At 40.5% G+C, this 14,844-nt stretch overlaps 3 protein-coding genes across 4 annotated transcripts; 1 reads left to right on the forward strand and 2 right to left on the reverse strand.

The window, feature by feature from the left end:
• Positions 1 to 512: 512 nt before the first annotated feature.
• LOC148384494 (26S proteasome non-ATPase regulatory subunit 11A-like) lies at positions 513 to 5,727 on the reverse strand. Its single transcript, XM_088358270.1, has 13 exons — positions 5,537 to 5,727; positions 4,947 to 5,048; positions 4,657 to 4,853; positions 4,519 to 4,576; positions 4,180 to 4,374; positions 3,974 to 4,118; positions 3,792 to 3,852; positions 3,666 to 3,728; positions 3,474 to 3,599; positions 3,363 to 3,398; positions 3,206 to 3,257; positions 2,883 to 3,026; positions 513 to 2,214 (listed from the first exon to the last, which is right to left on the reverse strand). Exons 1-12 carry the CDS (start codon positions 5,625 to 5,627, stop codon positions 2,884 to 2,886), a joined length of 1,269 nt encoding a protein of 422 aa, XP_088214396.1. The 5' UTR covers positions 5,628 to 5,727; the 3' UTR covers positions 513 to 2,214; position 2,883.
• A 387-nt stretch (positions 5,728 to 6,114) lies between these two features.
• rpain (RPA interacting protein) lies at positions 6,115 to 7,656 on the reverse strand. Of its 2 annotated transcripts, none has more exons than XM_088358272.1 (7): positions 7,330 to 7,656; positions 7,071 to 7,262; positions 6,931 to 7,003; positions 6,707 to 6,818; positions 6,576 to 6,639; positions 6,357 to 6,491; positions 6,115 to 6,222 (listed from the first exon to the last, which is right to left on the reverse strand). In XM_088358272.1, exons 1-7 carry the CDS (start codon positions 7,399 to 7,401, stop codon positions 6,193 to 6,195), a joined length of 678 nt encoding a protein of 225 aa, XP_088214398.1. In that variant the 5' UTR covers positions 7,402 to 7,656; the 3' UTR covers positions 6,115 to 6,192. The 2 variants fall into 2 exon arrangements, with proteins under 2 accessions (XP_088214398.1, XP_088214397.1); XM_088358271.1 differs by having other exon boundaries at positions 6,357 to 6,497; positions 7,330 to 7,644.
• Positions 7,657 to 8,289: 633 nt separating this feature from the next.
• LOC148384496 (cyclin-dependent kinase 5 activator 1-like) lies at positions 8,290 to 14,144 on the forward strand. The gene is made up of 3 exons (XM_088358554.1): positions 8,290 to 8,750; positions 9,711 to 10,328; positions 10,635 to 14,144. Exons 2-3 carry the CDS (start codon positions 9,813 to 9,815, stop codon positions 11,124 to 11,126), a joined length of 1,008 nt encoding a protein of 335 aa, XP_088214680.1. The 5' UTR covers positions 8,290 to 8,750; positions 9,711 to 9,812; the 3' UTR covers positions 11,127 to 14,144.
• Positions 14,145 to 14,844: the final 700 nt, after the last annotated feature.

Raw genomic sequence — 14,844 nt, forward strand, 5'->3', positions numbered from 1 at the left:
GCAATCCCAAAACAAACAGAAAAAAGGTCACCTCACCTGAATATGCCAGTAGAATCTCAACGTGGTGCATCAAAAGTACGCAGAAAAAAGTAGTGTAAAAAAGTAATGGGAATAAATATACAAATTTAGCAAACAAAGATAATGGTGTGGTGATAAGGTATGTTTACGCATTGGCTTTGCTCCTATTCAAATGGAGATGCTGCTTGTAGACTCACATTGAGAGTCAATCAGGCTTTCTTTACATGTGTTGACTTGAGCCCCGGGCTTCCATCATGCCCTGGAGGGGAGCCAAGCAAGCTTTATGCACTGGACCTACAATAAACCTAAAAGTATAGGTCTGCAAAAAGTCCCACTGGGATCCTAAAAGCAAAGACTAGGCTGAATTAATTGGCTGAAAGAGCAAAGCTATGATGGTTCTCATTAACGTTATAGGGAATTTTGGGCTGAAGATAATTTCAGATGAATAAAGAGAACAATGTTTGAAAGATTTTGAAAAAAGATGCACAGCCAGGTGTTTATTTGTATTTTATGTAGCTTACCCTGTTTGTGGATGAACATGTACAATCGTTTTACAAATAAAACAAAACAATTATTAACTTCTTATACCTTTAAAGTGAAGAAAATGAATTATTTTGTTCAATTCCATTACATTTCATCATTATTTTAGCAAAGCAAACATTTCCAATATACACAAAAAGTATCTTGCTTTCCAGTGACCCATGGAATTAATATTTCATCAGTTCTGAGAACTTCAGAATGATGTTGGGTGGAGTCAACCAACTTCTGGAAACTTTGAACTGGTCCTCCAGCCCACGATGATTGAACTACATTCCCGATCCCTCAGCATATCTTGGTTTTGCATCACGCATTTTCTATTGCATTAAGTCTGTGGATTGGGCTGGCCACTCCATACTGCTAATCTCGTTGGTCTGGACCCAAGATGCTTCTTGGTTACTGGTGTTTTGGGCCCATTGTCTTTCTTTTTTTTTTGTTTAAGGCAACAAGACCATGTATTCAAAGTAGTCCATAATCCCCATCTGGCATGCAATAAATAGACTAAAAACAAGACACAGCACCCCAACACATTATCTTGCATTTATCAGTGCACAAAATGTGACAGAATTTCTCTCAAGGTCACTGCCTTCACCTAAGAGCCTTTGAGAAATGCAGAAGAATCGTGGAATGTATATAGTTCAATCGATCTGACCTGGAATGCCAACAGTTGGAATTTAAATCGAGACTAACTTCTCATTTAAAAGCATTAGAAAGTATGTTCAAATTGATAACATGTCAATTGTCCCCAAACTTCATTTTATTTCGAACTTTTAGGTATGGTAACCACACAATCCCTGCAAAATATATTTTCAGGAATGTACAATATGATTTTTTCTGTAACCCTTTTTTTTTTACACAATCACTCTAAACATCTCATAATGCAAAATTCCTCCTTTGCTCATACACCAGAACACTGAAAGCACTTGGTGCTCTCACTGGTGAGCTTTACACGATTCTTGCATCTTATAAAAATGAGACCTTCTAATTACATGGGGGAAGTGGATGAACAGCAGATCTTGGCAATGTTCTGTACAAAGAGGAGGTTAGATGCGGGTGAATGGCACGACAGTAACACTTTGGGTCTTCTGCGGAACGCTTTTAAAGAAACAGCGCTGATATAATCCCCAGAATGCCCTGATACTCTTTGGAGTGGAGTGGGGGCAGACCTGACATTTTTACAGTACAAATGAGGATACAATCAAAACTTTGGGTCCAAAGTCTTAGCCCGAAAAAGTAGCAAGTCCTAAAGATATGATGAATGGGGGGGAAACAAAATCAGGTAGAACACAATCTCAAAAGTTACCCTCTATCTGATCATGGTTTGATGTTAATTTTAGTATACATGTGGTTAGTTTATTTTTGATTTTATTTTACTAGATTCCCTGATGGCCAGTGCAGAGAATAAGAGGAAACTCATCCCATCGGTGGAAGAAGTAAGGCGCAGTGTCTAGATTTTTCCAGCGGGTTGCGCACTTTGTGTTCCCTACCAGAAGAGGGGGGACCAAAGAGTTGTGCCCAATCCCTCTGAAGTGTCTCCACAGGTTCATCAAGTGTTTTGAAAGTCCAACCCACTTCCCTCATCCATCCAGGGGGGTTAAAGTGAGAGGCATCGACGGAGGTCTGACGTTCTGCACGGGAGGACTGCGGATTTTTTCCTCTCTGAAAATAAAAGTCAGACATGGAGTGAATAAAGTATTTTTTTTAGTTGTATATTAAGACATTTTGGCTTCAGATCAAAAGCTGACAAGTCCAGCTTTTGTTTCATCGTATTAACTTAACAACTCAGGACCAAGCAGTTTTTGCCTGGCTGTGTTTCTTCAAGTCTACAAAAAAAATCCTGTTTATTTCTCTGTGGGACTACAAAGAAAATAAAACAATGATTTTCATGGATGAGCGATGAAAGGGTGGAGCATGAGCCAAGGGTAAACCATGACATTGTGGGCCGCTTCTGGATCACTGGATGTTTCCGCCATTTCATGTTTTTGATATGTTATAATGTTGGAAATACATCCAGATGTACACGGTGGGTTTTGTGGTTCTTGGCAGAGGTCTCCGGACTGCCTTCTAATTGCTGTTGTGTCTTGTCTCTGTTTGGAAGCTTAAGCGCCACCCAAAACTGAAAAGCTTGGCAGCAGGATGGGCTTTGAAGTGGACTTCACTGGTAGCTTTTTTGTCTATTTGTCTTTGGAACTGCAAACATCCATGGTTAGGGGTTGACTTCATCTTAACATACCTGAATTTTCAAGAGGTCTACAACACATGACGATTTACTTAAGAAAAAAAAAAAAACCACTCAGGATAAATGTAATTGGATCGACAAGACTGACCTTATGTTAGCTTCTTGGCTTTGTTGTAAAGTGAGTCCACCACCTTGCTCATGTTCTGAATGGTCTCCAGGGCCGTCTCGTATGTCTTGTCAACCACAGGCTCATCGAAGACGATGAGGACACCTTCACCCTGGTCTAAAATACCTGTCAGCATTATTGGCGGGATGGACAAAAGAAGCAGAATGGGTTGAAAAAAAAAATAATAATAAAGTTGGTTTGTTTACGTCAGCATTTTGCATATTCATATTACGAATAATATCACACGGAGTCAAAAACAATGTCATTAAAATAGCTAAGAAAAAAAATGGCTTCTGTAAACATACCGTGAAATTTTTGATCCAGAATCATCTGTGATAATTTCCTCTCAACATCACCCTGAAAAAAAGACACACTTGTATTCTGAATATCACACTGTACATACAAAAAACAAATAAACACTCCATTAAATGGACTAATGAAAAACAAATGAGCAACACATACCTTGGATAGTTTGATGATGGAGGAAATGTGGGCCATCTGGAAGAGAAAACAGTGCATAAAGTCTACAGAACATATCGTAAACATAAAGTCAAAAGTTATTGCAGCACTTACTTGGACCCTGGAGAAAGGCTCGATGACCCTGATGAGGTTCTGCTCCAGCAGGTTGTCATAAAGTTTGGTCAGATGTGTTCGGATGATGGGGTCGTCCCTCAGTTCCACTTTATACTCTGTCAGCGCCTGAGCAAGGACAAAGAGCAGATCATTCACGGATTGACGACACACGTTTCACTTCAGTCTACAAACCTTTTCAAAGTCAGATAGCGAGCGGTTCTTGCTGGCTTGTGCTACACTTTTTAGGGAATCCGTCTGGAGAAAAAATTGAATTTTATTACATGTTTCTAAAACAGAATGTATCAAAACTCATCTTACCTGTCTTCCAGTGTAGCGCAGAACGAGCTTGCCACTGATGAGGGCCTGGACATCCTCTGGTCTGAAACAAAAAAAAAAAAAGTTGGGATCCTCATGGTGGTGAGGAATTATAAAAGCAAGTAGCGACATTATTGAAGATGTAAGACTTAAAATAATAATTGTATGAGTACTGTAAGACTTACGCATTGAGCATGATTTTGCAGAGCAGCATATATTTGAGAACTGTGACGGCTCTCGGACTGTCAATGGAGTCGTAGCCCTCAAAGGCCTCATAGAAGTAAGAGTAAGCTGTCTTCCAGTCTTTTTCCTCTGCTGCATGGATGATCCCTGAAATCACACATCAGGTCATCTTGGATGGACTGTATTTTATTTTTTTTTTGCTTCTTACCTGATTGCATGTCTAAAGCAGCTTGTAATTTTGGTGGGCAGTAGATGGCATTGGCCGTCGTCCTGGCTGAAGTGAGAGCGGCGCGAGCTTTGGGTAGGTTACAGAGGGCGTGATACGTTTTACTCTCGAGCAGCTGCACTTCCACCAGCAGGGCTTTGTCATCCATCTTTTTCAGCTCCTGTAGTAACTGCGAGCCTGGAGGGTGGAAATAAACATGCAACTGTTACAAACATTTACAAATTGGTCAGGAACTAAATTCTGCAACATGTCTTGATAATATGATTTAAGAGGTTGGAGTCAGTATATTGCAGTACACCACAAAAACTTTTGGATCCTCACCTAGTTGTAGAGCTTCCAGGTAACACTTTGTGTCAAAATATAGCGAGATAAGTCGAGCCTAAGGACAAAGCAGGATAAAAGTCTCAAATCATTGATCTCATTTAGAAAAACTATCATTATTATTCGAATATATCTCACCTCTAGGGCCTGTCTGAGGAAAGTTCTCTTTTCAGCCTTGGCCCATTCTATGCACTCCAAGCAGAGCTCGACTTCATGACCAGTGGCTGCCTCCATATCTAGAAACAAGTCCAGCAGGGAGCGGACCAGTCGGGCTGCTTTGGCCTTCGAGATGGAGTTGAGGAATGGCCGCACATATGTCAACAGACCTCCAAGCTCTGACGGAAAAGGGAAAAGGATTGGTTGTTACTAAAATATTTGAGCTGATATGAATCAAATGATGTGATCTAACAAAGAGTTTTTGTGTTTACCTTCAGCCTGTCCTGTCTTGGCCAGCAGTCCACCCAGCTCCAGGATGCTCTGCTCTTTAACACGCACAGCCTCTTCATCGCTGTCCTGAATGTCCCGCTTTACTGCAATACAGAATCAAACGATATGAAGATGTTGAATTTAAATATTCTCTATTCACTGTGATGTTTGACTCCAGATGGATAAGATCATGAAAACATAAAATAAACATGACAACTGCTTGGTGAATCCTTATAAAGATCAACAATTTGACAGGATGCTGTGAAAGCAGTTTTAACACTGATTTCATTGTTCATGGCCGACTTGCTGCGAGACGAACTCTCCAACTGTCATCCAAGTTCCTGTCAATTGCAATTAGCAATAGCATTAGCGCAAGTCATCATTTTACCGGGATGATGCTAGCCGGCTAGCTCGCCGCTGCTGACTCACTGTAAAAACACCGGGGGAGAGACGAGATCGAACATCTGCTAACTAGCTAACAACAAAGATTTGGAATTGAATAGTTCTAGTAGTTTGCTGTTAGGAAGCTTATGATGAGTAAAATAAACACAGACTTTAGTTTGTAGTGTCACGCTTTTTCGGGTATATTTACCTATGGAATGCAAGATATCGATGGAGGCGTTCCGATCTGTTCCGAGAAGAGATTGCGCTCTCTGAAACTCAGCCACTGCCACGGCTGCCATCTTTCTTGTACCTGTCACACCGCTCCGCTCCGCTCGGATCCGATCTGCCGGTTAGATTTCCGCTCAGGTCCTTCACGCTCGATGCCGGCCGGAACAATGCTGCTCCTAACAGGACGTGTATGGTACTTCTTTCCACAAAACAAACTATGCATCATCATCCTTCGAATACCGATGCAAACAAATATTTTTGCTTCTGAAATATTTTTATTCATGAGACATTATTAAAAGAGATGTAATGATAAGTATTTGAGTTATAAACTTGGACACCACTGGTTTAATCTATGGCAATTAAGATGAATGGCAAAAATATAAATCATCAAAAAACTGTACATTTTAGAATTTCAAAACAAATGATTTCTATCAGTTTATCACCTCAAAAACTGAACATACATCAACAAATGGGATAAATCTAAAATTCCCCGACATAGACTTTATATAAGGTGTTCTAGGACGTTTTGTGAACCTTTATAGTACCCAAACATCTGAATTAAATATGAAAATAACCTTTATTTGAACAAATATTTACATATTCATAAATATAAATATTTTTTTATGCTGTTCCACGTCACAGGATGATGGAGAGGTAGTCACAAACCTGAAAGAAGAGTCAAGAGAAACTGTGATGCTCCAATCGAAATAAGGACTTTACATCAGCTATATGTGAGAGTCAGTTAAACTACGAATGGGTAGAAAAAGAGCAAAGAAGAATTTTGGAACTAAATGTTGTACCTTGCAACTTATTAGCAGGTTGGGAGAGGCATCTGGATTTGATGCTAATGAAAAAACAGGATTGGAGGAGCAGCCTTCCAGGTGCTCAGTAACTCTGGATTCGAGAAGTTGCCGGAGGACATCTGCAGTGATGTTCGTCATCTAAAGACAGTGCACAACATACAATTTCAACAAAACAAGATGATTTCAAGGGCTTTTAAAATTTATATATACACATACCTTTGTATTTATGTACAATCCACATGGACAGGAAATGAAAAGACTGTTGATATTCAAGTTGCTCCTAGCAAACACAAGAGAAGGTTTAGTCCTCAACAAATATTTAACAACCATAATCGTGTTTTACTTACATATGGCACATGGGACAAATAACATGAGCCACTTCCATTCCTTCCACAACAGATGATATGTACTGCTGCTCAAATTGTTGATTTCTCTCATACTCTTCAATAATAGACATTTCTGAAGTATTCATAGAAAACAGACAGTGTTTATAAATACATTTAGTATGCAGTTTTTAAGTGTTCTCCTTGGGGTTAATCACTTGGGCCATTATAAATGTGCAAGACATTACCATAGGTCAGAAGCTCCTGCTGGATCTCCTCTAAAACTGCCAGTTCCTCATGGTCCTTCATAACGTTGTACAACTGTTTGGAAAGAGGTCACCGTTTAATGATTGATTGCAATTGATTGCATACCTCAGTGATTGCATACCTCTGTCATTCCCTTTGGACCCCATAAGGATGGTAATTTCCGATCTTCGGACTGCAGCGCGCTCCATTCCTCTTCCATGACCTCCTGTACAATGAAGGAGGTCGCGGGGCCGCTGCCTTTGGAGCTCTCACCCATCTTGCGATATCGGTCGAGCAATCTCGACCTGCTACTCTTGAGCCTCTCCACGCATCGCTGTAAAAAATAAATAGAAGATAAGTGAACACCTTATGTTTAGGCTGGAATTCTTAATGCACGCCACCTTGCGGTATGTTTCTTTCCACGGCGGGGTTGTTCCCTTGTAAAGCGAGCGATGTCTCTGCGAAGACTCCATTTCAGAAGCATGAATACAAACGTAACTTGAGCGTGAATCTTGTAACTTGTCACTCGGACAAGACTCCTGCAATAACAACTCTGAAACGGTTTTAATACCATACGGTGACCCGGATGTGAATGTGTGCCGACGCGCATTGCATTGTGGGATAGAAAATTCAGTACTAGACGAAAGAAAAGCGTTTTTGTAATCCCTGGAAAGAAAGTGAAATTAATTAAGAGCACATATATTTACTCACATGCAAACATTGTTCATATATGAAATAACATTTTTGTCACACCTGGTTAGGAAATGTTTGGTCCTATATATTTAGCCCCCAAAGTTGGTCTGATGAAAAAATGTGGCCACCTCCAGCATTTAAGTTGCACATATAGAATATATTCATTAAAAAACTATGACCATTGCAGGAAGCCATCCAAAAAAATGATACCAATAAAAATTGATGTAAAATTCATTTTATCCATTATATCTGATATAAGTTGTCATCAGCAAATGAAATAAACCTTGCACTCATCTTCCAGGTTTATCTTCCACTATAGCCGCCTCTCCTCCTCCTCCTCCTCCTCTTCCTCCTCCTCTTTATTCCTCCTCCTCCTCCTCTTCCGCCGCAGCAGTTGTCACAACACATCTGCTCGGCTGTGTCAGCACCCCGGACAGCGAATGGTTTGTGATAGGCCGGAACTAGTGGACTACCAATGACTTCATCCGCCTGCCTGCAACACAGACGGCGAGAAGAAGCATCAGCATCAGCATCAGCATCAGCAGCCAGAGCAGCATCCTCTCTCTAGCCAATCAAAAGGCGGCATTTCCCTCCTCCATCCAACCCGAATAACTATAGACTCCCGCATACCCCCCCCCCCCTCCCCTCTCTCTCTCCCCCTGTCTCTCTCTCCAAGGTTTTCATCGCCAAGGGTAGACACAGATATCTATTTTTGGAATTTGTAGAGGCCATTTACCCCTTGTTTTTTAGTCTTTTACGCATTTTTTTTATTTTAAAATTTTAATTAGGTTTTGCGCTCCGTAGGTAATGTATTTGATGTGTCTGGGCAATTAATAACCGAGGCCGTGTCGATTTTCGGGTATCAATGGACGACATTTTCCAACGTGCTTCCCAGCACATCTCGCTATTCTGTTACGTGCATTCGCATTTCATTGAGCACAACGGCAAGTTTTCGTTTTAGAGATGAAATTAGGGAAAAACGGTAGACCCCGGGGACGAGAGCATTCTGGCCTGTAGCGTGGGGCTTTTCACGGAGCGCATCACGGCGATTTGCGTGGAAACTGAACAGGACGTCTGGGATTTCTACAAGGCTCCATGGATCGGGCGAGAAGAGTCAATTAGTGATCAGGTAGGAAATCGGAACGATTTCTTTTTCATCACAATGCAACAGCTTATTAACATAACAAATGATTATCGATCCATATTTTATAATACAAGAGCGCCAATACAAAATGCAGGCTGTTTTATGCGTCTGTACGTTTCTTCTCCGGCAGAAATGCGCATGAAGGCAATCCCGCAATCATTTTTTGCGGGGCTATTCTCTTCCACATTATGCATGTATGACACAACGTGATGTTTCTGCTAAAAGAAGAGGCGGGGTTGTCTTGTTTTCTAGGCTTCCATTTTGAAGCTAAGATGGATGCTTGCGCACATTTTCTTCACATGCCTCCGTGGCCTAGCTTGATTCTTATATAATACCGATAAGTACTGCAGGCCAGTGAGTGCTATGGCGAACTGTGCCACCATAGATAGCATAGTCGCCAGTCCAACACAGGAAGACAGACAATCATTTCCTTTCACATTTGCATGGAAAGTCGAATTATCTATCATTAGTACGCAATGATATTTTTAGTGAATTGTTCATGTTCTTGCAGTGCAGCACAGTGTCCTAGATTTGCACGTCTGCATGATTTCATTCTCGGCTGTTTTTAAATGATTGGCTGAAATGGGCACAAGAAATTGACAAAAGACTATATATACTACAAAAGGACCTTATTAATAAATATAAAAATATATAAATATTACAATGCACGAATTACAGTCATTATATCATTCATTGAGACTAATTTAAATAAAGAACATGCAGGGTATTCCTTTTTCTTGATTATTGTGGAGAAGCTGGAGGCTCCTCAGTTGTCATGGTAACTATGAGACTGTGAATCCCAGTGGAAAGCACTGTCTATTGTAGGAAGCCAGTCTGCACTAAATATTGGGATTTCACAGCTCAGAGGGAAAATGGCAGATTGTCAGTGTTTTCAAATGTATTTTTGTATTGTAAATGCCTTATAATGGAAATTTCTGCTCACAGATTCACCGAGGTGAGACACTTTGGTTCTTCTCCAAACAAGGAGGTTCCTCATCGCTGCTCATCACCACCAGTCTGTCGCTCTGCTGACCCTCGCCAGGCATCATGGGTACAGTGCTGTCCCTTTCCCCCAGCTACCGTAAGGCAGCCCTGTTTGAGGACGGCCCACCCACAGTGGGTCACTACACAGCAGTCCAGAACAGCAAGAACGCAAAGGATGCTGCGGCAGCTGCTGCCAAATCCCTCAAACGCCCCTCCATCATCAGTGTGTTGCCATGGAAACGAATTGTGGCCGTATCAGCCAAGAGGAAAGGATCCAAGAAACTCCAGTCAGACGGGGGCGACGGCGGGAAAGGATGCTCGCCGGACGCCGATGACGTCATCACCTCTAATTCGGCTTCGAACAGCTTGAAGCTGAAGAAATCTCAGTCCTGTGCAAATCTTTCCTCTTACTCTTCCAACCAGGATCCCTCAGCCACCACCTTGACTACCTCCTCTCACCTCCCCACCTCCAAGACCCTCATTAATGTAGCTACAGTCGCTGCGAAAAAGAATTCCCTAACCGGCTCCGGGATCCAACCTTCCACTGCGGTTGGTACGCCAAAGCGTGTCATTGTTCAGGTACCGGACTATTTCTCCAATATTTGAAAACCGAGAACCACAGAGTTGGGCGTAGTAAACTGTGACCTAAATCATTTGCCCTCCTAATAAATCAATGACCCAATGACCTAAATAATTTGTATGCTACAACAAACTATGCTAACCAAATGCTATGCTAATAAATCAATAACCCAATGACCTAAATAATTTGTATGCTACAACTAGCTATGCTAATAAATCAATAACCAAACGTAACGATTTGTTAATCACTTAGCCATACCTAAATTGTTGTATTCCCTTTCCTCCTGTCTTCATCCGATCCCTCAGGCCTCCACCAGCGAGCTGATGCGCAGCCTGGGAGAATTCCTGTGCCGTCGTTGTTATCGTCTCAAGCGTCTCTCGCCGACCGATCCCGTGCTGTGGCTGCGCAGCGTCGACCGCTCCCTCCTCCTTCAGGGTTGGCAGGATCAGGGCTTCATAACACCGGCCAACGTGGTCTTCCTCTATATGTTGTGCCGCGACGTGGTCTCCGCCGAGGTGGCCTCGGAGCGTGAGCTGCAGGCCTCGCTGCTCACGTGCCTCTACCTGTCCTACTCCTACATGGGCAACGAGATCTCCTACCCGTTGAAGCCCTTCTTGGTGGAGGCCGAGAAGGAGGCCTTCTGGGACCGCTGCTTGGAGATCATCAACCGCATGAGCGGCAAGATGCTCCAGATCAACACCGACCCGCACTTCTTCACCCAGGTGTTTGCTGACCTGAAGAATGAGAGCAAGAAAGAAGAGGAGAAGACCAAACTCTTTATAGGCCTTGACCGATAAAAGGAGGCGGGAAGGAGGAGGGGGAAATAGTTGGATGTGGGAACTAAGATATGATAAAGACAGGTGGACTACTGTAAAGCTACTTTGATCAAATGCTGTTGTCTGGCGTCTCCAACGTGGTTGTTAAGAACGAGGAGGCACCCCCAAAAAATCTTGCCCTGTGTGTTAACCCTATTTCGACTATTATTGTTATTGTAATACCCGCTTAGTGGATTGAATTGTCTCTGATGACTTCTGTGATCATTTGAGAGCCATCATTTTTAATGTATATTTTTCGGCCAAAATAATTACTAAATTTGATCAGAAGTTGTTCCTCGTATGTTGGAAAGAAAAAAAAAAGGCGCTTGGTGATCTTGTTGAAGAGTCACTGATGGTGTTTTGTTCGAAACGCCAGACAACATTCATTTCTATAAGTATGGATGATTAATATAAACATACAGGATATTGATACCACATTGCATGAGGTCACATCATAAAGTATGTCATTGCACATGACCACCTGCTTACTGCCAACTCCACTTAACCTTATTCCAATGTTCATGCATTCTAAGCTTATTGCACTCATCAACACTGGCTGTTGAAACTTTAAAAGCATACGATCAAAATCAATATGAAATAGTTGTGGCATTATTCAGAAGGTACAGTTTTTTTTTTAAACCAAATTTGGTGTGCACACGTGAGTTCGTCAGAAATATGGCCCAGCAGTAAATGTTTACTTAAATACATGTAAGAAAATGCAATAGAACCCTCTAATGCATATCGAGATGGGGTTTTATATAATAACTCCCCATCCTCCTGCACTTTGGCCAAATAGGTCCATATTGGTGCTGGTTTGAATGAAAACAGGAAAGAAAGGGTTTGATTTTTTTTTTTTATTCAAAAAGTGTGAAAGTAAAGAGTGTTGCAAACCACCGGGCTGTTTGAGCAACAGTTAAGAAGTGAAAAACGTGACCTCTTTTTCCTAAATGCTGCTACCACTTGATTGGATCTTATTGGAAATGACCAATATGCTACTTTAATCCATTTCTAGCCCTACGTAGATTGATATGAATGCAAATCCAATTCAAATATTTTATAGTACTTTCTTTGAGATGGTAGGTGTGCAAATTGCTATGTTGATGACATGCTGTATGAAAACAATTCACCATAATGTCTCTCACTAATAAGGTAGCCAAACTGTGAAGCCATCATTATTTCATCCCTTTTTATACAATCTATACTTCAGACACTAACATACACCATCTTCAGCAAATTGCATGCGTGCTTGTGTAGTTTTCATAGGCATGCTGTTTTTTGCCTGGGGATTTGCAGAGCACAAAGTCCAATTTATAGACATGACATCTTGTGACCTTCAGACTTGCTAATGAACAAAATGTGCGAAAACATTGGGCTATGCTTGGTTGTGTGATATTGAGAGAACACACGCACACAGGGAATCATTTTTCATGTGTGAAGCTCATTATCACCCCCAGCTGAAAAGCGGAGTTGTCATTCCCTTCAAAATAAGGAATAATACACATGGGATGGGGATTTGATCAACTATTTAAAAGTAATTTTTTTAGATATTCTCTTTTTCTCCCTCTCTCTCGCTGGCTGAATGTTCCTTAATGATCGTTTTGGTAAGAAAAAGATCAAATGTTCCCAATTTTTTTCCATCACTACATCTAGTAATGACAAATGTATTTTTCCCAATCTTCCATTTCTTAAAACTAACACTAGTCTATATCAAACAATAAGGAAATATCAGCCAAGACATCTAAAATAATCAAACTGCCCATTTTTTTTTAATTTCTAAACAGGCTGCTATAAAGGTTGACAGTTGATTGATGTGTATCATTCTACAGATTTTGAACCCAATTCGAAGCGATGATTCTGAAGAACAAAAACAGCACAGGATCAATAAAAGCTTATTAGAAGTGATGTTTTTGCTCTAGTTTTGTATTCTGGTGATAGACCATGCTGCAACAACAATGTAGCCCAGATCCAGAATCTGAACTCATGTGACCTCATATGATTATGCATATGAAGAATTGTTCCATGATGAACACACTTGACTTTCCTGTTTTTGATGAGTTGGATGGAAAACAAGTAGCATTTGTCTAAATGTCAGCGATATTATCCTTAATGATACAAAAGCTGGGCAGCATTGTCTCATTGAGTTATATGAAAGCACATACAGTGGGAACACAATATTTATATCCTCAAATGGTGTATGTTTGAATTGTTTCCACATGTCAAATTGATTTACTGTCAACTGTGCAGCCATCAAACCCAAACACAGTCAATATTAGCCTCAAATTTGTTAGTATCTATAAATAAGACGTCATTGCCGAATCACATAATGTTGATATGGTTTATTGTTATGGTTTGTATTAGATCAGATTAATACAATCTTAACCTTTTTCTCAGAATATATATATTTGAACAGGTGAATAGCCAGGACTGCTGTGGCTTTAGAGTTCAATGTGATACACAGACTTTAATGTGAAATGTTCTCCAGCACATATGTCACAGAATTGATTACGTTGTACCATGCAGATGTAGGAAAGAGTGATTGATGAAGTGCAAAAGATATTGTGATTTTTTTTTCTTCTCTGGAACTGAATCCACCTGCTTTGGTGCAAAACACACAAAGAAAGACAATGTTTAAAGGACTACTTATCTTCTGAGAGGACTGGACTTGAAACAGAAGACTTGGTTAACACCTCTCCCACTCCTCCCAATCACGTCTCATCAATTATGTGCCATATTTTATCTTGCAACACGTACAAGACAAAAAAAAAAACCTATTGTGAAATGATGATGATAGACTTACCGGTAATATCTTCTTTTTTTCTCCCCCTTCCATTTGTGAAGCATATTGTGTAACAAGAATCTTTGTTCAAGTTTAATGCTACTAGTGTTACGAGGATACTGATGCTGCAGTCTGTTACTTTGTGGATGTATGAATATGTATGCAAGAAAGAACAAAGTGATCAGCTGTTACAAGTAATTTGTATAAAAAACATTTACAAGCAATTTGGTTTGTACTTATTTAACAAACACAGTCGGCTTTGTTAAATTGTAAGTAAATATACAGAACAGTCATTCATTCAACTAGAGCCTGATTAATAGACAAAAAACAACTTAATGAAGTTGGGACTGTGTAAAATGTAAATAAAGACAAAATACAATGATTTGGAAATCCCTTTTAACATTTATTGACTATCAAGAGAAGATATTTAATGTCCAAAGAGAGGAGAGGTTTTCTTTTTTTCTAAATATTCTTCCATTTTTAATTTTTCAGGGACATCCCAGCCTATTTCAGGAGGACAATTCCAAGCCAGTACTGGACTGGCCTGCCCAAAAAAGACCAGCAGAGGTCCTCAGAAAACCTTGATGAAACCTTTTAAGCCACAAGGGGCAAAAAGTGAGCTACATGACTCAGCAGCAGATATCAAGCTAAGGCCTTGTCATAGCTATTAGTCAGCCAGTTTCCAAAATGTTTTTTTCCAGCATATTCAGCCATAATGAATCTTGAGAATAACAAATCAAATTATATAATGATTTGATATTTGTTTTTTCTTGAAAACATTGCATAAAATTGCAACGAGGTATATTGATGTACGTTCTATCAATAAACCTTTAGAGATGATGAGCGTTGAAACTGTGTTGCTGTCCATGGTGCTGATACACGCACTGTAAATAGCAGTGCGCGCGCACATGCAAAACCCTATGC

This window comes from Syngnathus floridae, chromosome 17 (assembly GCF_059516105.1).
Source record: "Syngnathus floridae isolate MCC-2025c chromosome 17, RoL_Sflo_1.0, whole genome shotgun sequence".
NCBI lineage: Eukaryota > Metazoa > Chordata > Actinopteri > Syngnathiformes > Syngnathidae > Syngnathus > Syngnathus floridae.

Coding starts and splice junctions, on each gene's coding strand:
- rpain (XM_088358271.1), bottom strand. CDS start 7,401: ATGGAGTCTTCGCAGAGACATCGCTCGCTTTACAAGGGAACAACCCCG. Junction 7,004..7,070: donor GTCCAAAGGGAATGACAGAG/GTATGCAATCAC, acceptor CTTTCCAAACAG/TTGTACAACGTTATGAAGGA. Junction 6,498..6,575: donor GATTGTACATAAATACAAAG/GTATGTGTATAT, acceptor CACTGTCTTTAG/ATGACGAACATCACTGCAGA.
- LOC148384496 (XM_088358554.1), top strand. CDS start 9,813: ATGGGTACAGTGCTGTCCCTTTCCCCCAGCTACCGTAAGGCAGCCCTG. Junction 10,329..10,634: donor CAAAGCGTGTCATTGTTCAG/GTACCGGACTAT, acceptor CCGATCCCTCAG/GCCTCCACCAGCGAGCTGAT.
- LOC148384494 (XM_088358270.1), bottom strand. CDS start 5,627: ATGGCAGCCGTGGCAGTGGCTGAGTTTCAGAGAGCGCAATCTCTTCTC. Junction 4,119..4,179: donor TGCTTTAGACATGCAATCAG/GTAAGAAGCAAA, acceptor GTGTGATTTCAG/GGATCATCCATGCAGCAGAG. Junction 3,853..3,973: donor TGCAAAATCATGCTCAATGC/GTAAGTCTTACA, acceptor TTTTTGTTTCAG/ACCAGAGGATGTCCAGGCCC.